Below are 25,620 nucleotides of genomic sequence, written 5' to 3'. Positions count from 1 at the left end.
CCGACCAAGCTACGGCTCTCCTCAGCGCCACCGCAGAGTCGCAGGTTTTTCTAACCAGTCTCTCCCCTGCCGGCTACCTGTTTAGCCATTCAAGCGAGAACCGGCTCCGAGGGGACCGAACAGGTTGTCCCCGCTGTGCTACTCGTGTCGCCCCTGGCCGCGGGGGGAGGCCCGGGGGGGGCCGTTGCGCTCCCTCACGTCCCGCCTCAGCCTCGCGCCGCCCAACGCCAACCAACGCCCGTTCGAACGGGCGCCGCCAGCCCGCGCCTGCGCGCTCCCCTTCCCCGCGGGCGGCGAGGGGGCGGGGCGCCCGCTGCCCACCGCGCCCGTGCGAGGCTCCTGGGGTGGAAAAAAAGAACTACAGCTCCCAGCATGCCCCGCGCGGCCCGCTCCCCGCGGCCTCAGGGAGCCGGCCGCTCGCGAGGCACGCTGGGAGCTGTAGTTCCTTGGCGCTCGGCATTGTCTCTCCCCTTTCTCTGTCCGGGAACCCGACCGCCACCCCTGCCGGGTGAGTGCGGTGACTGACAGCTCCTCGCAGCCAGTGGCCGAAGCGCTGCGCGGCGGAGCCCGGCGCCCGTCTCCTCGGTGACCGGGGGAGCTGGTGCCTCAGTAGAGTAGCCGGAGTCCTGGGGGACGGAGGTGAGTGGGTCTGCGAGGGGGGGAGCTCCCGCCCCCCCCCCCCCGCCGCCACCTCGCTTTCCCCTCCCCCTCGCAGCTGGCCCGGGACCCCGCTCGGGGTGTGGTGGGAGGAGGGGGCGGCAGATGGGCGTTGTGAGGGGAGCCGAGTGGGGGAAGGGAGCCCGGCGAGGGGGAGGGCCGCGGCCGCGCCGCCCCTCTGCGCGCCCCGCTGGCTCCGGCGCTGCCGGCGACCCTCCGCAGCGCGGGGGGTGGGGGCGAGGGGGTTGCCCGTTGGCCTCCCGGCTCTTTTTTGCCGCTTGATTTTTCAAACGGTCCCCGCTGGCTCAGGTGCCGCTTCTTCCCTCCCAGCAGCTCCACCCTCCCGGGAAGCGGCTGCGGCGCGGGGCGGTTGAGGAGCGGCGCCGCCGCCGCCGCGCGCGCGGACCGTTGCCCGAGGCGGCAACGCCCGAGGGATGCTGCTGCTGCTGCTGCCGCCGGGGGGAAGAGAGGGGGGCGGGCGGGCTGCCCTGGGTCGCTTTGTGCGGCCGAAGGAGCCGGAGCGTGAGTTTCGGGAGCTGTTTGCGGCGGGCGTGAGAGCCGCCCGCCGTCCTCACCGCCGCCGTTAGGCGGGAGCGCCGCGAGCCCCAGCCACCCGGGGCGTTTTCCCGACTGTCTGTTTGCACAGCGGCTTTAGAAAACTTTGTCCTTAGTCGCGTGACCGTTGTCAAACAAAACGGCAAATGTTCTGCTCGTGGGGTTGGGTTTTTTTTTTTTTTTTGCGTTTTGTACTTCGGCTTCAGTTCGAGGAGAGGTTTTTATTAATAGATACTTTTTTTAGTCTGCTGTTACTAATTGAAGTCTGTAGTTTTCATCAAGCTAGGTACTGCTAGTTGTTTTCTGGCAAAGCAGTTCCTGCTTATACAGGGAAAATAATGGCATTATGTTGTGCCAATCGTGAGATGCTGATAAACGTTTTTATTAAAGTATTGTCCCACCCAAGTTCTTAAACAACTGGTAGTCTGTCTTCTACAGTTTGCGCTGTTATACTTCTTGTGCAGCTTGCCTATAAACGTGTACCACTTTTTAACAGGGAGCAGAAACCAAATCTTTTACCTTCATTTGAGCTTTGTAGTGGCATCATTTGCATTGATGAGTTGGTCCTATGCTGAAGACTCTTGCAGCTTGAAGTAAAGGTGCAGGTGACCAAGGCTAAACAGGCAGTCTCTCCCCTCTGGGTGTTTTTTCCCACGAGTTACCTCTTAGAGTCTCCCTATTGAAAAACACAATGAAATCAACTAGTCCTCTGCTTTTCAAAAAAAAAAAAAAAAGGCATATTAGCATGGATGCCGTTGTGCCAAGGATCAGCTTATTTCCAAAGGCTTTTCAAAACGAACTGGTGGTCAGTACTGTAGTCTCTTAATTTTCACATGCTCCCTGACTGCTCTCTGTAACTGTTAGGCTTTAGTCTAACTTATGAATATATCTCTTGTTTCTGTTTGCTCTTTTTGTTGCTATGGGTTAAGAAGAGTAGAAGCAGGAAACAAGCCACCTGTCTCCCCTGAAGATAAATAAGCAAGTAGTATTTCTCTGTAGTAAAGGGTTTGAAAAATGACATGAAAAGCTAGCATGGATATGTTAAAACAAAACAAAACAAAACAAAACCCCAACACATAAAGGAATACAATGCTTGTGGGATAAAGTACAGCTCAACTGTAACTAGTATGTGTGGTGTCTTATCCCTCAAAAAAAAAAAAAAATTGATTGAAATGGTAGACCACAACGTGTGCTGACAGAAAACCCAAACATTTCTTTTCATTTGCTATTTTGTGACAAAGCTGATGTATATGGGTGAATTATGCTGTTTCACATTCTTGAACAACTCTTTTAATTGTGTATGATGGTGTTTCTGTCTGAAATGCACTGTGCTTATTGTTATTAAACTGTATTTGTTCTGCCTCATATTACTAAGCTGTGTTGGTACAAATTTTCTAAACCTTTCTCAAATCGTAGTAGTAATTTTACATTTTTAGTGTTCTAATAAGTATATTGAAATGTCACTAAATAATATAATTTGCTTAAAATTTAGGTGCTATGTATTACAAACTATTCTGCTGCTATAGGCCTGTTTCCTCTTTAAAATGCATATATCCTCCTGACAAATACTTATGAGTTTCACGTTTATTGATACTCTACAGTCTTTTCCTCTTTGAGACTCATTTTTTCCTACTTAGTGATACCAGAAAATCAAAGTAAGCCTGGCTGTGTCTGGTATCATGGTGCAACCATTTTCTGACATACTATATATGACTGAATGTAGTTATGTTATCGAAACAATAAAATTCAGTGCCAGAATTATTAGAAGTAATTACAGTAGTGTATAATTGGTAGGCTTGGTATGATTCAGCATTTAATTTACGGAAAACCAACAGCTAAAATCACTTTATCTTTGGTTATTCAGGACATTTGTCACAGGTTATGTCATTCGTTAACAACTTCATATTTTTAGTAAAAACCATATGGACATATGCAAAGCTTTGTATCAGCGCGACTAAAATGTATATATTTCATTATTTGCAGTACACAGTTTATAATTTATTACAGTAAAACATCAGATATATAATTACTTTTAAAGAGGAAATTTGTACTTATTTTTGTGCTGTATCTCTATAGCTACAGATTTCAAGTCTACCAAGAAATAGAAACTTAAATAATTAGGTAATTTAGTTGAAGTCAGGTTGTAAGGTGTACGTTTTTACGACTCTTTTGTTAACAGTTTGTATCTCAACTAATCTCTCTTGGAATCTGTCTGGTCATGAGAAACATTGTTTTTGTAATTTTTTCAGGTAGTCTGTCGTGCCATTGTTATAGTAAAACATATTGGAATGCTCAGGGTTCTTGCAGAAGAGCTACATTTAGCCTTTGCCCTGAAGTTTCCCAGATAAATTCAGTGAGCTGTTATATCTCATGAATATGATAGGCAAAAATAGCTCACAGTAATATCAGGCTTCTGAGTTCAGGAAGTGATGGCTTTTTCAGTGATATAATACTTTTTTAATCTTATTTTTCAGTATATATCCATTATAACAAAAGGCTCTTTAGTGTTGAAGTACTTTCTAAGTTTCCACACACAAAATTATGCAAATAAATTAATAGCTGGAAATGCTCGCACCTCTGGAACTTTGTTATTAGAGAAAAGTAATGTAGTATAAGCAGCTCACTTTTTGGTTTTGTTTTTTACATATGGCCATACAGATTGGAATGATGTTTCCTTGTCAGCGCTTATCATCTGGAATAAATGCTTCATGAGACATCGACTTGTGAATGGAGTTAAATGAGGTTTACTTTTTTGTAAGAACAGCCTAACTACGTTTTCCTCACAATTTTTTAAAGTAGGTTTAGAGTAGCTCCTAGGTTTTTTTATAGATTAGAAAGACAGTTAGAAAATCTGTTTTTTCGTGTCAGCCCCTTCAACGTTACAATACTGAATTTTAAATTTTTGCAAGTACTGCTTTTCACTATATTTTTTGATCAGGTTATTTATAATCTAACACTCTTCTAATTGTTTCCTTTCTCTTGCAAGCTAGTACTATTCTTCTAGGTGCTAGAAATTGTGCAGTACAGTTGACCAGTTTAGCAGTGCAGTGCTAGAAAATACCCAAGAGGCATATTAGTGTATTTTCAAGACAATTAAGAATAGAAATAGTCCCTGAAGGACAAATTGAAGTGTGTATTTATTCATGCCCTCGAATAGCAGATTTTTATTTAGTGTCGGGTGTTTATTGTTTTTTGTGGTTGAAGAAATTTATCTTGAAAGATTTATTAATATTTAATTATTACTCTCAGACAGTACCAGACCTATTACCGATAGTGGAATGTGCAGTGATCTCTTAGTTCATCTAAGTTTAGCCTTTTGGGGAAAAGGTGAGTCTCTGTTTAAGGTACAAGGTTGAAAGCAAGTTGATTGGGGTCTTTTATAGCAGTGTGTGAGTTTGCTTCATGTTTAGGAAGCATTTTGTATATTACGATTTCCATCCAAAGGTTAAGTGTGAAGTTTCTTTACTTTCCAAAGCTAAGTTATTTTCTGAAACTATGGAGGAACTATTGTTATGGAAGCTAGATAATTGCTGTGCTAAAACAATTTGCAGAAACTAGTCTTCAGGGAGCAGCTGTGACTGTTCAATACAGAATATAGAAAACTGATATCCCTTTGTTCAAAAAAACATAAATGCTAAAACCCCAAAACAAAACTAACTGAATGTCTTCTGCAGTGTTTTGAAGCCTATCCTATTTAGGATTTGGAAGGTTCCTGATGGAATCATATCCTGTGCTGGGTACTGACCTGGAAGCTTTTCAGTTTAGCAGAACCAGTTTCCAAGACATAAGAAAGTGAGATGCAATCTCTCACAGTTCTTGTATTTTTAATTTGGTAATCAAAGAGCTAATATACTTTAATAGTTAAGACTTAGATACTAAATTTAGTATCTGTGTGTGTGTGTGTATATATATATATATTTTTTTTTTCCTGAGGAACGTTTGAACCACTGACACTTACTTTTTATTCTTTCTGGGCAGAAAATAATGCAAATAATTTGCTGTGGACTGCATCACACTGCATGTCTTTATGGCACTTTTTTTTTTTTTTTTTTTAATTCTGGACCGGAGAGCAACGTCAAAAGGACTTCTGGGTAATATTTTCCTAGCAAGCAGTGGGTCAGAGACCACTAATTTTAGTATTTTAGATATAATAAGCAAAAGTGTCTGTCTGTGAGAGTTGAATATATATATTTGTATCTATCTACCTATATAAAACATTGTCCATTTTTGAAGTAAATTATACACTTTATTTATGTTACAAGGTGATCAAGTTATGAGTAGTCTATAGTCTAGCTCAGGGAAATAATTATTTTCAAATTAGTTCTCACTTGCTCAGACTTAGTTTATTGCAGTTTTATGTAGCTGCAGTCATCCAGTTAATTCAGTTGCTCATTCTTCAGATCTGTGGGAATAAGAGTTCATATCATGCAGCAAGTGGATAATTTCAAAAATTGAGTAAGTTGCGATTTCTGTTATTTGTGTGAAATCATTTTTAGGCATTTTAACCTGCTTAGTGAAGGAAACCCATCTAAGATGATGGAATTTACCTGAGTTCATTTGGACAAGACATCCAGACTTCAGTGTCAACACCAAAATTAAATGAAACCTATTATTTCTAGCTCTTTTTTTAAGGCTGCTTCATCCTAATCATAAAGTCATGGTTCTACTGCTGACTGGATTAATACTGGCAGCCGGTGGAGTTCTTTTTTAAAAAATTTTATCTAAAACACATGGATGTTGGAACGACTGACTGAAATGCAATTTTTATAGTGTTTGTTTTCTGATGTATTATTTTTGAGTAAATTTATTAAATGTTTGTAACAGAGTAAATCTGATTTTGTGTTCCCTTTGTCAAATACCTCATTGGAGTGTGCATTTGGTGTTGTTACAGATGTAAAAGAAATATACGTGTGTGAAAATCAAAGTCTGAGTTACTTATCTTAAGCTGCCTTTAAAAGTCAGTGGAGAGAAACAGGCAACTCCAGGGGTAATTTGTCTAATTTATTTTAGATGGATACCTTTGGTATGTGTGTCTGTACACTGAGTAGAAAGGGAGGTGGGCTGTAGCTGGTCAGATCAATTTAATCTCTGACTTTAAGATGCCTGGGAAAGGACAGGTGAACCTCATCCAGGATTTTCACAGTACTACAGGGTGTGTTGGAATCACAATGGTGCAGTAAGCCAAAGGTCTACTGAATAGTAGGTGAAATGATGGAGTTGGGAAAGGAGCAACGTGATGCAGTATGAAGACATTGGGCTGTACATCAAAAGACTTAGATTGTGTTTTTAGCTTTGTCGTCGAGTTGCTTTGTCATTTTAGACAGACACTTTATTTGCCTTTACTACTGCTTTATCGTACGTAAAATGAAGACTGATACCTGCCCTCTTCAAATTGTTTTGAGTGTTGTTATTTCTCTATAATAGTTTTTGGTGGAGTTCAGTAGCAGTATTTCTGAACAGTGAAGGGCACAAAAACCTTGAAATATGATTGAAAATTGAAATGTCTTTGTTTTTTTCTTTCCTTAGAGCTTCATCAGTTGAAGGAGTCGTAACTTCCATAGTGGGAAACATGACAAAAAGCTGGACTAATTAAAAGCTTTCCTGCTCCAGGAGAAAAACCCAAAATGTATAGACCAGGGGAAACAGTCAAGCGTCGACTTAACGTGCATGCTCCTCCTCGGATAAGAAGTGTGGAAGTCGCTAGAGGAAGAGCTGGCTATGGGTTTACCCTTTCTGGACAAGCTCCTTGTATTCTTAGTTGTGTTATGAAAGGAAGCCCTGCCGATTATGTTGGACTTAAAGCAGGAGATCAAATATTTGCAGTTAATGAAATTAATGTAAAAAAAGCCTCTCATGAAGATGTAGTGAAACTTATAGGAAAATGTTCTGGAGTGCTGCACATGGTCATTGCTGAAGGGATTAGTCATATAGATTCATGTTCTAGTGATGAAGAAGTTGGTTTCTATGATGGAAAGGGCTGGCTGAAACCCAAGCCTGACTCCAAAGCTCTGGGTATAAACAGAGCAGAGAAAGTTGTCGAAGAAATGCAGTCTGGTGGCATTTTCAACATGATCTTTGAGCATCCTGCTCTTTGTGCTGGTAACTCTGAGACTTCGACACCAAAACAAAGATCGTTTTCAGATTCTGCTGCTATTAAATTTGAAACTGGAAATGAAAGTATGACCAACCCAAACCTACTGTCCAAGGAAGAAGTATCCAAAGTCCTGAATGATGATTCAGTTTTTAGAATTGGACTAGAGAGCGCCGAAGACTTTGGATTAGACGCAAGCATTTTAAATGTTGCTATGATTGTAGGTTACCTAGGCTCAATTGAACTTCCTTCAACAACCTCAAATCTGGAAAATGAGAGTTTGCAGGCTATTCGTGGATGCATGAGACGTCTGCGTGCCGAACAAAAAATCCATTCGTTAGTGATGATGAAGATTATGCATGACTGTATCCAACTCTGCAGTGACAAATCAGGTGTAGTGGCAGAATATCCTGCCGAGAAGCTGGCGTTCAGTGCTGTTTGCCCAGATGACCGCAGATTCTTTGGACTGGTTACAATGCAGACAAATGACGATGCAAGCTTGGCTCAGGAAGATGAAGGGGTTCTGAGGACATCTTGCCACGTGTTTATGGTGGATCCTGAATTATTTCATCATAAAATTCACCAGGGCATAGCAAGACGTTTTGGACTGGAATGTACGGCAGATCCAGACACAAATGGCTGCCTAGAATTTCCAACATCATCTCTACCTGTTCTTCAGTTTATTTCTGTCCTGTATAGGGACATGGGGGAACTGATTGAGGGAATGCGTGCGAGAGCTTTTCTTGATGGTGATGCAGATGCTCATCAGAATAATAGTACAAGCAGTAACAGTGATAGTGGAATTGGAAATTTTAATCAGGAGGAAAAAAATAACAGAGTTTTAGTGGTTGATTTAGGAAGCAATCCAAGTAAACATATTCCTAACAGTATATGGGAAAATCCAGTAGGAAGGGGACAAAATCAGTCTGTTTCCCATTGGAATGGCTTTTGTCATGAACCAGAAGGAAACGTTCCTTTAGAAGTAATTCAGAGTGATAAATCCCAAAATTTAAGCAAACACCTAAGTCCTTCTGCTCGTATTGAAGTTCCTCTGGTTTCCGCCAGAAATTCAGTTCCTCCATCTAAGAAAAGTGCGGCAGGCATAGGCAATCAGAGATGGTTGCCTGTGCATGTGTTACAGGAATGGCAACATGGCAATGCTAGCGACCAGGAGTCTTATACAGATTCTACAGATGGCTGGTCGAGCGTTAACTGTGGAACTCTCCCCCCTCCAATGAGTAAGATTCCAGCGGACAGATACAGAGTCGATGGCAGCTTTGGTCAGCCACAGTTAAAATCTCATAAAAATGAGTGGTCTAAGAAGATGTTTTGTATGCAAAACAAGTTTGGCCCTCAGCACATTATTAGGAAGTCTAAAGAAGAGAAAAAGGTAAGAATATGTTGATACTGGTTATTTAAAAACAAGGAAATAATCCTCCCTCCTCCCCCTCAACAAATAGCCTCTGATATTTTTAACCTCGTTATATGTGTAATAAAATTTGAACGTGTATACTATTATCTACAAAATTTCAGATGAAAACAATATGGATCTTTCTGCTTTGTAGGGGTTTTGCATGTTCTTGTTTAACCGAGTTTAGCTCTGGAATTGTACTTCGGCTGGAGGTGTTGTCTGTTAGAGCTTTCTCACGTTTCTTCTTGTCTCTTCATTGTTTCCAAATGCTGTAGTGGCATTGCAATAAAAGGAGAGATGACGTTCTAGCAACCTCAGTTCCTTCTGACCTCCAGCAACAAAAGAATGAAAACAGACTGGATCTTCAATCTGGCTCCTTTCTTTTAGAAAGCTAACTTGCAAACGTTATTTTAGTAATACCTATTTTTATAGGTATATGATCTAATTATTAGTCAAAAACTTATGTTATAAACTTTTAACTTTACCCAGATAGATAATTTTATGATCATAAGTATTCACTCCAGCAAATCTCTCAGTAAAAGAAATATTAAAACTACATCGAAGGATAGTCATTAGTGATGATTATTGGTGTCCATTATTAGGTCACAGATCGAGCATATTATCAGTAACCTGTATGTCGAATTGTATCCCAATGTATTGCTTTGTCTTTGAGTGCTATCTGGTAGACTTATTTTATCTACTGTCCGGCTTCTATATATGAAAGCAAGAAGATCTTAAAAAATGTGTGCAATAGATGTCCAACATAATTAGATCCTATTCCTTTTGCTGTGTCCACTTCTTCCTGTTAGAGGACTAATCTCATGGGAGCCTGTTGTTGGTAGCTGGGATTCCAGTAAAGTGGAAGTCGTTGATCTTGTATTAAAAGAGTTAGCCGCGAAGAAGTATGTTTAAAACATTCCAGACTTCAGGGAAAGATGGAATCTTATTCTCCAAATCGGTCTTTGAGAAGACCTGTTCTTTCATCAGGAAGTATTGCTTATATAATTGAGTCAAGTTACCATCATGCTATCCCAATCTGTTTTTGAATTTTTTTTTTCCACCTGATTAAAAATATCTACCTGCTGCTCACTGAGAAAGAAGGAACAGTGGACTGTATAAAGGGAGTGATAATAGAGATTTGTGAGCTATTTGAAACTCTTACAGACAAAATCTTTACATTGTGGCACTCAGGCATATAGATATTTTTGGGATAGAATGCAGAATTTTAGAACGTTTTGTTTTTATCGTGAAGAGAGAAATTAATTTTTAATGCTTTTCTTACACTGTGAAGCCAACAGCTGTCGCATATGTATTTTTTGAACTTTGTATGCTGAAATAATAAGACAAATAAACTAGTATATAATATACTAGTTATACATTAATGTGTTTTTAATATAACCTGATTGCTACAGGCAGCAGTGTTTTCCAAACCCAAAGTAATGGCTTGAATGTCAAGTGGTCTTAAGGATAAGATGATTCTCACTTTTCAAAAAACAAAAATAGAAATAATCTAAACAGAAACATTTACTTTATAAGCAATGCCCCCACCCCTAAACGCCTACTATCCAGTCCTTCTTGCTGCTCCGATGACTACATACCTCATGGTCTGCTTGCCAAGTGCTATGTTGGCAGACCAAGGGAAAGGCCTCTGTAAGTGCAGTACTTGTGCAGGTGCGTTATGGGTGCTGGTCCCAAAGTGCTCTTTGGGGACTGGAGAGCTGCAGCTACAGTTACTGCACCAGCTGACGCTGTGGAAACTCCTCAAGGGTCTGTGTGGCAAGTTCGTGTTTGAAATGTTGTCCATGATTGTAATACGGATTGGATTTTTTCAGATTTAAACCTCAAAAATGCTCAAAATATTTATTTCATGCAAGTCAAGAGTCTATGAATGACATTTTCTTAGAAAAATTTCTACCGTAAAACGTGAGTAAACAGTAAAAACTTATCACCTGCTGTGTCGCTCAGGTCAGCATATACAACTTATGTTCTCACTCAAAATACCTCAATTACTTTTCCCTTTTAAGTCTATTTACTGATAAAATAAATTTTGCTGGTCTCTGATTAATAACAAATTTGTTTGCTAAAAATACATTTATAATGCTCATGAAAGTCTTGAAATCATTCACAAGCATGGGTTGCAAGCACTGATCGTGATTCAGAGTAATTCATAAAGATGAAGTAGTACTATGTTCTCATTTTAAATCTTTAATGAAAATAGTTATGGGATGTTATGTTATTGATGAACATAGCTCTGTACTTCTGTAGGTACTGCAGAACTAGGGAAATCTATTTTCTTGTGTAGTAGAGCGCTAATTCACTTTCGTAATAGAATGATATTCAGAAATTCAGACTCTTTTTTGCTTTTTGTGGAGAAAAGAGTTCAGACTATCTTGTCCAAAACATTATTTGGATGGGTTAGCTGCTGTATGCAAGAAAATTATACATCCTCAGCTTACTGTGACCTTTTCGGGTGGTTCAGACTGATTTTTACACAGCGTGCTCAGACGCATTCCAGTCACAGAAGTGGCCACCTGGGATTCCATTCATATTTTTACGACCTAGTGGCTCAGTCTAATGCTTAATTCAGCAGAGCAGTGCCTTAAATTGCTTTTTAATTGAGGTTTTTATTTTTGTCTTTTGCATTAGTACTGAAAGGTAATATATCCTGCAAGTGGGAATGTGCAGAAACCACTAGAGGGAGAAGAGGTTACAAAGCTGGAGGTCTTTGAGATGGACTCTGCACATCCACGTTGCTTACTGTCTTCCTTGGAGCCTTCATTACATGCTCTCTCAGTATATACTGGGGAAGGGTCTCAAGTAACTGGATGCCGTTCTGATCTAGCAGAACAGTTGTGCAGCCAAGCAGTGGTGAGCACAGCATGTAGTACAGGAGTGTATGCTGCACTGAACAGTACTAATGGCCCATAAACTCTTTCCTGCTTTTATGGCTGCACCTACAAAACATTTGTGAATTGTCCAGAACACAAGAGTAGGTGTGAGAGCGCCCCAGTGATCATAACTGTTTAAAGTTATACTTCCCAGGTCCAGTTCTGAAAGTGCATCTTCTGGACAGGAATGTATGGAGTTTCAGACTTCAAGTTGCAGACAATTAAACTATTTTTCGGAGCTCTGTGTTCCCTTTAGTGTATGAGTTTTTCAGCTCACAAGTTAGAATTGTGGGTAATTTTGTGACAATTGGCAAACACTCAGTTTTTCTATACTGATATACTTTACAGTGGTATAAAGCACTTTCTTTTTAAGAATTTGTACTTATATAGAATTTTAAAGTTGAAATCACTTAATTTGATTAAATGTTACTGAATAGTGTGGGGTTTTTCTGTTTTGCTTTCAATGGTATTGTAAGAATTTTATCCTTAAGTTTTTGAACTCTCATGTACTTTAACAATTGCCATTTTTCAGTGTGGATCTGAAATTTTTGACTTTTAAATGGTCATTGCATATGGAAGAGGAGAACTGTGAGTTCATCAGAGAAATTTTGGTTCCATTCCACCTTTTCTGACTGAGATTTATAGGAAGGTATCTCTAATCGCAAGCCCCTCTAAAATTATTATTTTCTGCACTGAAATTAATGTTCCCCGTGTGTCTTAAGTTTCATGTGAACAGATTTCTGCTGAAGAATCTTATGAGACTTTTTTGGAGGCTCTCCTTGATTCCTCTGGGCTCCTAGAAGATTCTCAGTCTAAAACCAGTAGTGGAAGTCCTAATGATGTTACTGAGATTCACTGAAAATAAGGATCGTAGTAGGTGGCTTTAAACTTCAGAATGACTAGGGAATATTTCTTGTAGTGATAAGCTTCTGAGTTATTAGAAGGTTTGTACTGGGCAGGGGTGTATGGTCTAGTGAGTTCTACGAAACTAGCAAATGGAGGGTCTGGTCATGGTAATAACTGCTGCTCTTTTGTCCTCCCAAGCTTGGCTTGTTATTCCTTCTGCATTGCTCTGCTTTGCTGTTGTCTTGTTATTTCCACTTTCTTCAGCATCCCACTAAGTTTCAGGCACTTACCTACTCGTATCCCTTTGCATAATTCTGGGTTATGCAAAAGAAAAGCACCATAAGAAATCTGAAAACATCAGGGGATATTAGGATTGGCAAGGGATTTGAGGAATTGCTGAACAGGGAAGCATTCCTTTCCCTCTGGACTAAATTAACCTAATACATTTGATTTTGTTCAACCTTCACTCTCTGTTTTCAAGCTAGGGCCTAGCCAAAAATATGTCTAACTGTTACTGTTTTAAATTAAGTTTTACTGGGAAAATACTCCTTTTTCCACTGGAAAGCCTCATAACAGTCAGCTTCAATTTTGAATTTCCTCTCCATGAGGACAGAAGCCTAGGCATTGACCTCGCACTTTATTTTTTTTTTTTTAGAAGAAAGCCTAATAAAAATCTTAATGTTGTAAAAGCAAGTGTAACATTTAAGATCACAGCAGATTTTACAAGCAGAGCTTCGTAACTTGCATTGGTATATTAGGTCTGTTTCAAATGGATATGACAAATCCATTAAAAAGTAATTTAAAAATCTGTTTTAATTTTTGAGTATTGATTTTTAGAAACTCTTTTCTCATGAAGAGTATGAATTTGTAAATGGTTGCTATTTCTAGGTCTTAGAGGAAGATCAAATAGATAAGTCACTGTCTGAAACTCACATTTTCTGAGGTATGTATCTTCTTCAGTTTGTAGTGGTTTTAAGTGTATGTCCTCAGACTTGTGCTTCTTCAGGACTTTGGTCCCCCAGACAGTATTATTACAAATAATACTGTCCAAAGGGCCATTTTTTAAAAACTGAAAAACTTGTCAACTTTGTAATCATCATGACTTAAGCTACTGAAAACATTGTAAAAACTTTAAAAAAACCCCAAAAAACAGTGAAAACAGGTCAGCAATACAGTGAGCATCTTTGTTTGATAATATATTTTCTGGATTAGCAGATTTTTTACTGTTTTGGTCAGAAGCTTAAATACAACTATTTTAGAGTTGATCTTTGTTTTCAAAGCAGGTGTTATCAAAAAAAGATCTCTTGCTCAAGTTAAGAATTGAATAGGTGTTTTGTGAAATTTTTTCATTTGCTTCAAATACAAGAATTCCAATTTTTAATGTTGATAACTGGTTGGTAAACCAACTGAGGTGCAGGTATTTCAGATGTAAAGACAATGTTGGCCAAGCTATGTGATTCCTGTATTTGTTTTTTGTTGTATAATGACATTTTTTCCCCCTTTCCTTTATAGTTCTGTTTGCTCACTAGTTTTAATTGTTCCATCCCAACTGTTTATAAAGTAGTATTAATGGCAGCTGGATTGCTGTTCTTACACAGTACAACCACTGGAATTATAGGCTTTGCTGTGATTTGAGATGTATGTATATACCTTAGAGAGAACACAACTGAAATCCCAAACACCAAACTAGATAGGAACGTGAATTAATCTTCAAAGAAGCATTCATATCAAGTAGGTTCTCTGATGCATTTTAAGAGAAGATGAAAAGCTAATAAATGTTTAGTGATTTCGTGCAGCTTTTTCATATGTACGGTAATCTTCTAAAATAATGATTTTTAAAAATGGACATTTCTAGGATCTTTAAAAATGTATAAAAAGCTAGAGGTAATGCTAGATGCTTTACTCTGAGAAAGAAATTAGTCAAAATCTGAAGAATATATGTCCTCAGGACAACGTTGACTTTGAAAAATTCTCTAATTTCAAGTTTACATGCTTAGAGATTTCAAAATTTTCTTTACATCTGACTTTTAACATTTTGTGGAGCAAGTGTAGATTCGGACTTCAGTTAACCGTTTAAAATCATGACAATAAAGGGACAGCAGGAACCTAGAGAATTTCTGAGTTAGTTCTGAGTTGTGAGGGCAGAGGAGAAGGCAGCATCTTGAGAAACAAAGAAGAAATAGTGCGAAGAAAAATAATTAACACAGAATGACTTGTGAAAATGATGAAACATGATTTTATTTTAAGTTATAAGCATAGAAAGTTTAATATTAGAGATTGTAAGATTACTTTCTGTGCTATCAAAATGCTATGTTACCTTTATAAAATACTCCCGGAAGCAAACCTGTCCTGTCCTGTAGGATACAAAATCTTGTTTGTTACAAGGGCTCCAGATTCATGACATTTAGTTTCTACTGTATGCAGCCATAAAGGAATGGCTGTGGAATAAAGACCTATAATTAACAAAAGTGATCATAGAATCTCTAAAGGACATCTGAAGTATTTCAATAGAAACATGGAGAAGTGAAGCTTCAAGAGAAAGGCTTGACGGTTTGTCCCATCGAAAATAAAGCCGTTCAGGCATTATTAAATTTGCAAAGACAGTACTGCAAAGGTAGAAGGATATTGTGCATCATCAAATTGAGTTCTAGCTCTTTTAGGTAATCATATGTTGTCATCCATTTCATACACTTTGCAGCTGCACCTTGGGAAAAGAATTTGTTTGCACCTAGACTTCTGCAGGAACATTTTTTCAGTCCTTCACTACTATGATGTTAAAAACTTTTGCTTATTTTCCAGTTTGAATTGTAGTCATGGCCACCTTTTACCCCTTTCTTCTTCTTCTAGTGTTTCCTTTAGTTTAAGTGACTTTTTCATCACTTCCCCTTTTGTGTATACGTGGAAATCATATTCTTCCAGCCTTCATTTTGTTTGACTGAAGAGTTTAGTCTCTGTTTTCCAGAGTGTAAGGTTTTCGTTCTCCTGGTAATTTTAGTAGCCCTTTTCTGAAACTACGCTAATTTAAATTCCTCTTTCTTGGAGATGGATGACTAAAATCTTATGCTGATTTCCTGATAAGGGTTTCTCTAACGGTAGTATACGTTTTCCTGTCTCTGTTGTGAATGCCTCATATAATACCTCTTTATATATTATTTATTTCTCTCATAGCCATATGATGTTGATGGTTAACATTCATTTTGTAATCACCTAATAAGAACAGCCATATGCATCAGATGAGATGTTCAGTATTGAGGTCAGTTTTGGACAATGGCCAGGAACAGCTGCTTAGAAAAAACGTGGGAGGGGGAAAATGTGCACTTTTGGTGGTATGTCCTTTTAATTTTCAGCAAGATGTGGTTTAGGGACTTTCCTGAGGTGGAGACTGCATCCGTATCATTGTGCTTAATAACCTTAATGAGCCTGTGTTCCTAAATTTGTTTCCTGAGCTTATTCTTTTGGCATCACATGACAGTAAATTCCACAATTCAATGGAGTTGAAAGAACACGGTACATAATTGTATTCTACATATAATTTCATTTCCTAGCTGCTAATATTTTTCATGAGAAATATGGAATAATCTCAAACCCTATTAATTTTCTCCTACTCATTTGATTTTGTTTAAAGCCTGAACTGCCAGTCAGTTATTTTCAAAGTTATTTTCCAAGTTATTTTTCCAATCTTAGTTCTACTACATTATTTTTGAGATGGATTGACCAGAACTACAAGCAGTTTTGAAAGTGTGTGGGCAGACCATAGATTCATGGTAAAGCTAATTTCTTGCTTTCTTTTCTGTTCCTTTTCTGATGATTCTTACTTCATATGCTGCTTTGACTGTAACTGACCATTGGGCCATAGTGATGTAATGTTCCAAAGTAGTACTAGTGAATTTATAGCCAATGGTTATGTGTGTATGTTTGTGGTAATTTCCTTCATGTTTTCCCCTGGTATACTCAGGTCTTTCTCCTCCTCTGTAATACCCAACTAATAGGCTTCCAACTCATACAAGAAACAATTACCTAATTATTTTGAGAAAGTGATCTTATAATACAGATGGCATAAATACCATCAATATTTAAATTTTGTGAAGAGGGATGAGGATAATATTGAAATTCGGAGGCTTAGATTGTTCTGTGCCTAGTGTCCTTCGTACGGGAAACAAGTAATAGATTTCATTTACCTGCGTATCTAGTGTGACTGGACAGCTTCTTTTCTATGTCTTTGCAAAGTGTATAGGAATCTTGTATGAAATTTGACCTGGTTCTCAATAACACTGTGGGTCTAACTGCTATTAAAAATGCCATTGTAATGTTTAGAGGGTCGTAAAATGTCTCATTTTCCTCTGATTATTAAAGAGGCCTTCTTAAAAGTGATCAAATCTGTTGACATATAGTGGTGAGTAATACCACTTGAATCTTTTGTCACACTGGTGCCAAAAAGAAAATCATTATAGAGGAATTGTAGTGTCATTGAATCTTGTGGAAGAGTAGTCTGTAAAGTTTGAATGGTGCTAGGCTTTTTCTTAGTAACTCTCTCCCACCTAACCCACCTTTGAGGTGTCTTCAGTCCACGATGATGGCAGCAGTGCAGGGTGACCTGAAGGGTGCTACTGGATTATTTTATTTGTCCTATGGCAAATGGAACCCTTTCTCTCAGCATGTCTTACTTCGACCCCAGGACTCGCTGCTTCTGTTTCTAGTATGGTCCAGAAAATTGGACCACAGCAATTTCTTTTCCCATTGCCCTCCCAGGTTTTTTTTCTCTCCCCTCTTTCAGGGTATGAGGGTTCCCAAACTCTCATAACCAAACGTACCCATTTTTAAATGCATCCTCTGCTCAAGCCCCTTAGATCCTCGCTTTACAAGTTCTGCAGCTCTGCACCTGCAGTTTTTGGGTATAGGAAGGTGTGATGCTTGCTGATGGGAAGAGAGATAAGGGGAGGTCATGGCCTGCAGTCTTACCTGCTTTGCATTGCTGTAGTGGAGGGACCACTCAACTAACAGGACCCATAATCAGGAGAATAGGCACCTAGGGAAGATAGTGGACAGCAAGGTAGGGTGGCATGGAGTAAGATTAAGCCAGATGGCCCAGAGCAGGGCTTGAGGATAATACTGAAGACAATACAACATTTGTATCAACCTCTTCATTGCGTCATCTCGGAAGACCTTCAGTATGATTTGACAGTCTGTGCACTGACTATAGAGGGATTTACTAGGACATCCATGTTTCCCATCCCTTTTCAGAAAGAACTAAATTAGGAACTTTTCCTGAAGTTTTAAGGTGAATTTTTTGTAAAGATGAACTAATGCTCAAGACTTACCCTTCTGCTATTTTCTATCTGAGAGTAAATTTGGCATGTTTTGAATATCCACAGAAGTTTCAAATTACATGATCTCTTTGCAACTGTGTTCTGAACTACAATGCTTAGTATGCACTTTCCCATACAAGTTCAAAGAGTCAAACCTGGAAGCTTTTTAAAATTCCTTCTGCTTTAATAGCTGGAAATAGAAGTTGGGCAAATTCAAATTAGATGGTTTAATAGTGAGTGTTATTAAGCTTTGTGACACAGAAAGAATGTAGTAAATTCAGTTGTGTTCCCTAAATTGAGACCTTTTAAAAGATGTTGTTCCTTTTTTGTGATAGGGTCTGTGAATATAAGCACCCTCTTTTTGGTATGTGCTTTTTAGGGACAATTAATCAAAAATCAGTACTCAAGTTGACAATTGTTGCACAGACACTCATGAACAGAGAACCCAATTTGTTGGCATTTTTAGTAAGGGTAACGTTTATACGGGGAATTGACTCTCTTGAGCCGGATGGCCAGTCACTGGGTGGTGATGGGAGTTTGCATTGCAAGTGTCCCTGCAATGCTGTGTTTAGCTGGATTGGATGTGACTCCCCAAACTGTTTTTCTGGTGAAATGTTATAATCCAGTGGCAAGTGGTCCTATATGACCATTCTGGCGTGTGCATGATCTTTTCACGTTGATTATCTTAAACTATCAGGAGAGATGGTAGTATACTTAAATAGCACAGCAAAAACAGAAAGCAATTTCTATCAAAGTTATTACATAGCAGTGACTGTATTTATGTTGTGGAGCTCTTGGAACTTGATTCATGCCATGCAGTTACTTTGTTATGCTTTTTTCCTCAAACATTTTTTTTTCATTCTTTTTGTGCATTTGAATCTTGTAAGTTTAAATTTCATTTTGAAACAGTGTAGAAAGTGTTACATCCTTATGCAAGTGTGATCAGGCTTGTTAGAGAAGCAACTTTTTAACTTTCTAGATTAGGTCTCCTTTTTTTCATGTGGAGGAACAAGACGAGAACAGAGGTAAATTATATTCCTGTACCTCCAGAGCATCCAAAAATCTCTGTTGTACAACATCTAGCCCCCTTCAGTTTCCCTTCAAGGTCACAACTATCAAATGTGTTGTCCATAAAAAGATTAAATTTCCAAGATCTTGTAAAGCTGGCCTTAGCCTCACCTAGTTTTTCCTATTTTTTTCCTCTTCCTGGAATCCTGACACTAGCTCCCTATATTTTGTTGTTGTCTAGTTATTGTTGAACACCAAGCAAAAATCTCCCACTCCCTTAGCCTCTTGTATCTCTGGTGCTTCCCACCAGAGTCCTCTCCTTACTACCTTGCTACCTTTTTTTCTGCTCCTCCTAGCTTGAAAACTGATGTATCAGAGGAGAGGAATCTCCTTGTTTTATTATTTATGTCCAGGTATTTGGAGGAGAAGGCATTATATGTTTAACTTTAGAGAGATGCTAAGAAGGTATGGTACAAAATGTAAATTTTAAGTTATGTATGACAATTTGTTAAAAAAGTTATAACATACGATAAGTGTATTTCCTGGAATATGAAAGAGCGTGATACAGCTCATTCTGTAGCTGGGAGTCTCTTCAAGCTAACTGAAGATGTTTTCTAAGGGTGTTTAGTTTCTTTTGGTTCTGAATAATTGATACAGTTTCATCAACTTGCCTCTGTGTACTCAAGCTCCAGGTTGGAGTATCACATGGAGTATCATAGTTTCACATTGCACGTCTTTGGTAGTAACAATTTAAGGAGTTCTTGCTGCTTTCAGTCTAGAGCAGGCAGTGTGATTCTTCAGTTGTGTTGACATGACTGTAGTAGGTCAGTGCTGTAAACAGGATTATTTCATTTGCTTTAGGTTGCATGGGTTCCATAAACCCTATGTTAGGGGAGATGAGGGGGCAGCCTGCTGCAGTTTGGGCATTGGTGTGAGTGGTCAGGGGTGCATACAAACTCCTTAAGCCAGCACAGCTGAAAAAATGTTACATAGAACTCCTGCTTAACAGGTTTATCAGTGAAGATTCCTTCTAACAACTTGTCCTTGTTCTTTCTTAATCTTAAAGATCACTTTTGTTCTTTCTGTCATTTGTAGTCTAGTCTGAATCATGTGCTTCTTCATTGCGCTCTCTTGTTAATTCATGAAGTACAGTATTACCCGGTTTCCCATTTGTACCTTTCTTGTACGCCTTTCTTGTTACCAGGCAGAAAAGTTTCCCAGTTGGTCACATTCACAAACTGCTGCTATATCCATCCTCCTCTGGTGACTTTTCTTCTTAATGCTTTTATTGTAAGTATAGTAGGAGATAACTTATTCACAGGGCCAAAGCAGCAGGTTAAAAATGAAAAAAATACGTATTTGGAGAGAAAGATTATCCTGTGGTTCATGTCTGATGGTCGTTTCAAGTGAATATTTTTTCACTTACCATTTCCTATTAGCTTAAGGCTAAGGTGTGATTTAGTAATATAATTAAAAATATGCCGACCCATTCATTGTAACACTTTCCTCATACTGTTATACATTTACCTTTTATGTCTGTCCATGCTAGTTTATAATTTTATTTTGTTATAAGAATAGAAGATGGAATGGATTAGAGCATCAGTGTGTCAATTCCTTTATTTTAATACATTTATTGTTTTTCTTCTCCATCTGCCAAATTAGAACAGGATAAAGGCTTTCAGAGATACTTTCTTTTTGTGCTTTTGACCATGATTAGTAGGAGGAGTGTAAGTATCTATATTGCAAAATTAAGATTGCTGCAGTGCTTGCTTTTTCATCAGTCGTGATTGTTAAGATACCTGCCTGGATCAGCAGATGATTTGAGAAGTCACTTAGAAACGTATGAACTGCCCTTATTCTAGTGGGTGCTGTCTGTGAAAATTTATTTGATCATTTTAGCAAAAGCCGTCTTAGCATGTTTATGCTGCACTTCCAAATGTTCTCTGGAAAGCCTTAGAAGCTGATCTCCAGTTGCTGGATTTCTAGCTTTCTTGTCAGTACCTGCCCAATTTTTTCTCAGCCTGTTACAGGGATTGCTGAATCCGATAGCCTGACAGAGGGGAAGCAGCTGCAGCTCCTTGCCCCTGGGTCCAGCCAGTAGCAAGGCTGAGAATGTATTCCCAGTACACATGTACAAACATGTGCTTACAATACATATATGCACAGCTGGCCACACAGATCGACCCAAACGGATGCACATAGCGCTCTCACAAACAGCACCAATGGCCTCATCCTGTTCCCCCCTCTGGCTGATCAGGATGAAGGTCCATGTGGTCCATCCGGTGTGGATCCCTCCAGTCACTGGGCTTAGACACTCAGTCTAGCCAGTAGCCGCCCCAGGATCTTTGGTCTCGCCAGTTGCTGGCAACTGGATATAGGAGCCCCCAAGGCCTGCAGCCCCACTCCAGTTGCTGGTACAGCCCCCCACTATGTATCTCCCAGTAGCTGGCTTTGGACATTCAGTCCATGCTGTTGGTGGTCCTGGATCCTTGCTCTCCCCAGTTGCCTCACTCCTGCAGTGTGTGTGTACATGCACACATACGCATGCACACACACACACACACGGGGCTCAATCAACCCTCAGAACCTATAGTTTCTCTGGCAGTTGGCTGAGACCCCCCTGGTCCCTCCAGTAGCCAACTCCTTCTGTGGTCTCACTCTTAAAGACACACACATACCTGGCCCCCAGGCCACTTAACCTACTCTCTGGCTGGGCCAGCTTGATATTCACAAGCCATCAGGCACTGACTTACACACCCTCGCTCGCTCCAGTTGCTGGCACCCCAGACACACAGGCCCTCTGACCTGTGGTCCCACTCCACTTGCGGTCATTCAGGTCCTCACTTGCTCCAGTTGTTGGCACCACAGACACACCTGTGACCTGTGGTCTGACTCCAGTTGCTAGCGCTGAGACCTACATGCACACACAGACTCATGCATGTAGAACAGAGAGTCCTTCATGCAGGAAAAATAGTTAGAAAAAGAATTTAATGAGAAGACAGGACAGACTGTGCCGATCATGTGCAAGATGTGGCCAGACAAGCGTCCTGAGCTGCCACTGTTGACTCTCTTGCTGGGTTTCGCACCTGGACAATGGAGCCAGTGACTCTGCTGGGACAGCTGTGGGAGGAGCTGCGTCAGGGGCTCGCTTCTCTTATGTGGTTATGGGGGCTCATGGACGTGAGCTTTTTATCACGTAATCTCATACAGCCAATAGAAAAAGCTCTTAGTAAAACTAAAATCTGGAGGGGAAGAGAGAGATTTCATATAAAAATGCAGGGAATATTAGATGACTTTTAATACTGGACGATGAGGCTGGAATCTTGGCCTGTTGCAATGATGAGCCCTGATACATCCTTTGGGTCCAGTTTCCTGTATATTGTGCTTTTAAACAGAGTCTGTAATGAATGCTGGTGGCTGTCAAAGCTCTTTTGCAAAAGAATAGTATTGATTCGGCTTGGGTCAGATCATGATCAGTTAGAAATTGTTTAGGCAAACTTGACACCCACAAGTCTATGGACCCTGATGGGATGCACCCACCAGAAGCTGGTGGACATCACTGCTAGGCCACTGTTGATCATCTTTGAAAGGTCCTGGAGATCAGGAGAGGTGCCTGAGGACTGGAAGAAAGCCAATGTCACTCCAGTCTTCCAAAAGGGCAAGAAGGAGGAGCCAGGAAACTACAGGCCTGTCAGCCTCACCTCCATCCCTGGAAAGGTGATGGAACAGCTCATCCGGGAGGTTATCACTAAGCATATGGAGGACAAGAAGGTGATCAGGAGTAGTCAGCATGAATTCACCAAAGGGAAATCATGCTTAACCAACCCTATAGCCTTCTGTGATGGGACAACTAGCCGGGTAGATGAGGGGAGAGCAGTGGATGTTGTCTTTCTGGACTTCAGCAAGGCTTTTGACACTGTCTCCCATCACATCCTCCTAGGCAAGCTCAGGAAGTGCGGGCTGGATGAGTGGACGGTGAGGTGGATTGAGAACTGGCCGAATGGCAGAGCTCAGAGAGCTGTGGTCAGTGGCACAGAGTCTAGTTGGAGGCCTGTAGCTAGCGGTGTCCCCCAGGGGTCAATGCTGGGTCCAGTATTGTGCAAGGTATTCATCGATGACTTAGATGAAAGGACAGAGTGCACCCTCAGCAAGTTTGCTGATGATACTAAACTGGGGGGAGTGGCTGACCCACCAGAAGGCTGTGCTGCCATTCAGAGGGACCTGGACAGGCTGGGGAGACGGGCGGAGAGGAACCTCCTGAAGTTCCACAGAGGCAAGTGCAAGGTCCTGCGCCTGGGGAGGAATAACCCCCTGCACCAGCACAGGCTGGGGGCTGACCTGCTGGAAAGCAGCTCTGCCGAGAAGGACCTGGGAGTGCTGTTGGACAACAAGTTAAGCATGAGGCAGCAGTGTGCCCTTGTGGCCAAGAAGGCCAACGGGATCCTGGGCTGCATGAGGCAGAGTGTGGCCAGCAGGTGGAGGGAGGTGATCCTGCCCCTCTCCTCAGCCCTGGTGAGGCCACACCTGCAGTGCTGTGTCCAGTTCTGGGCTCCCCAGTACAAGAGGGACATGGCGCTACCGGAGAGAGTCCAGTGGAGGGCTACCAAGATGATAAAGAGACTGGAGCATCTCTCCTATGAGGAAAGGCTGCGAGAGCTGGGCCTGTTCAGCCTGGAGAAGACTGAGGGGGGATCTGATCAGCGTCTACAAGTATCTGAAGGGAGGGGGTCAAGAGGATGGGGCCAGACTCTTCTCCGTGGTGCCCAGCGACAGGACAAGAGGCAATGGGCACAACCTGAAACGCAGGCAGTTCTGTCTGAACCTGAGAAAAAACTTCTTGACTGTGAGGGTGACAGAGCACTGGACCAGGTTGCCCCAAGAGGTAGTGGAGTCTCCTTCCCTGGAGATCTTCAAAACCCGCCTGGACGCACGCGATCCTGGGCAATGTGCTCTAGAGGACCCTGCTTGAGCAGGGGGGTTGCACTAGATGATCTCCAGAGGTCCTTTCCAACCTCGGCCATTCTGCGATTCTGTGACTCCACAGGGATAAACGAACAGGCAGACATCTTCTGTTGGATGTATTATGTTTTATTGCAGTAAGGAGGCTGTATAATATTCTTGATGTTCTTTGCTACCTTATATGGGTGGTTGTTAACATGAGATTATAAAAATGTGAAATTTATTATTGTTCTTTTGCTTAATGTGACTATATATGCTTTCAAATAACAAAGTGATACTGAAATGTTTCAGAATTGAGAGAGCAGCAGCTTGCATAAAGGAAGAAATAGAAAAACATAATCAATATTATGGAGCCGTCATTAAGCAATTATAAAGATATTAATAAATAGTATTATAAGCTTACTGCCATGAAGAAAGGTGTTGAAGTGAAATAGGAGAAAAATTACTTTGAAATAAATGTTGTTCTTTTCTAAAGTGATAAGGAACATCAGAAGACAAAAGAAGGAATTTTCCATGCATTGAATGTCATAGTGAAAGGAATCCAAAATTTCAGGCACATCATCACAAGTTTTCATAATGTGGTGAGCTACTGTAAATCTGCTTAGCACCAATTGCTGTCTGTGCCTACTCTTAGGTTTTAGTTTATATGTTGCCATTTGGCATGAGCTAGATATGTACATGGTGAGTCACTGCAGCTTACCTGACATTTGATGACATTTTAAGGAGGAAGAATATACTTAGGGGGAAAACAGAGAAGCATTAGATTTAATTATTGCAGCACCAGTTCTAGTCATGGAACATTGGAGTGATGTAGTTTCTTTTCTCAGAAGAAAAGAGTAATCTAGTTCCTTCATTTTGTAGTCTGTGATTTAAAAAGTTGGATTTTATAGCTGTAAGCCTATTTAAAAAAAAAAAAAAGTATACGAGTAGTCAGAGTAGGAATTTTAAAAGCATGGAGAAAAATTCCACCAGAAGCTAGGTGAGATGAATTTCAGGGTGGTAATTTTCTAGAAAGGACAAATAACTTGTCATTATCATTGTTTTCTAGTTAGGACAGTAAAGAGCTAGGACTATCTTGCTTTTGATTAAGCTTTATCCCCTAGTACTTATATGTAGCATATGTACATGTTAACGACCTGACAACTCATGTCTGTATAGTAACTTAAGGCTGAATATTTATGCTATTTGACTTTAGTCTGGAAAAGTCATTTCATACTTTAGTGATTTGAATAGCTGATTTCAAATGCACTTGGAAAGTGACCAACTTATGCTGAAACTGTGATCCTGTTACAAGTTTGCAAATCTGTCTCCATGGAATTCTATACCTAGCAGTGCAGTCAAGCTGGACAGCAGTAGGACGTTGAAAAATTAGATGCCCCTTCAGTAAGTAATGTACTAAATACAAATAAAATAATCATATATTTTCTGTTTTGTTCAGGGTGCAAAATTCGGACATGCGGTGGGCTTGACTCAGGCTCCTCCCCAGCGTTCTTCTGTTCGAAGATCATTTGGAAGATCTAAGCGATTTAGTATTACTCGTTCACTGGATGATCTTGAGGTAATTAACTTTCTCTTAAAACCTAGAAATAAGTTCTGGAGAGGGACTTACAGTAGTTAAAACTGATTATAAATGAAGGAAGGGAAGTAATAGCTGTAGTATAGTAAAGTTACTGATCTTTATATGATGTTTGTGTAAGGGAAATACACATTTCCGATTTTAACCTGACTTTCAGTATTTCTGTAATAGTTTACTTTGGCATTAGCAGTGGTCTCTCTTTCTATGGGGAATTTTACTTCATTTTACCCATCACACTTGGTCATGCAAAGCAAATCAATACAGTTGAATTAATTCTTCAGGTTAATGAACAAAGAAAGCAAATGTTCATCATATTCTTTTTT

General features: G+C 40.3%; 1 protein-coding gene across 3 annotated transcripts in view; it reads left to right on the top strand.

Moving 5' to 3' along the window:
* Positions 1-488: 488 nt before the first annotated feature.
* RGS12 (regulator of G protein signaling 12) overlaps positions 489-25,620 on the top strand; it is a 92,344-nt gene continuing 67,212 nt past the window's right edge. For all 3 annotated transcript variants that reach the window (XM_068943474.1, XM_068943476.1, XM_068943475.1), the window contains exons 1-3: positions 489-639; positions 6,739-8,693; positions 25,160-25,279. In XM_068943474.1, the coding sequence (XP_068799575.1) occupies positions 6,837-8,693; positions 25,160-25,279 (1,977 nt within the window). In that variant the 5' untranslated portion in view covers positions 489-639; positions 6,739-6,836. The remainder of the gene's footprint in view (positions 640-6,738; positions 8,694-25,159; positions 25,280-25,620) is intronic.

Source organism: Struthio camelus, chromosome 4 (assembly GCF_040807025.1).
Source record: "Struthio camelus isolate bStrCam1 chromosome 4, bStrCam1.hap1, whole genome shotgun sequence".
Lineage (NCBI taxonomy): Eukaryota > Metazoa > Chordata > Aves > Struthioniformes > Struthionidae > Struthio > Struthio camelus.
Note: the sequence above shows the minus strand (reverse complement) of the source record. Positions and strands in the feature narration are given on the sequence as shown.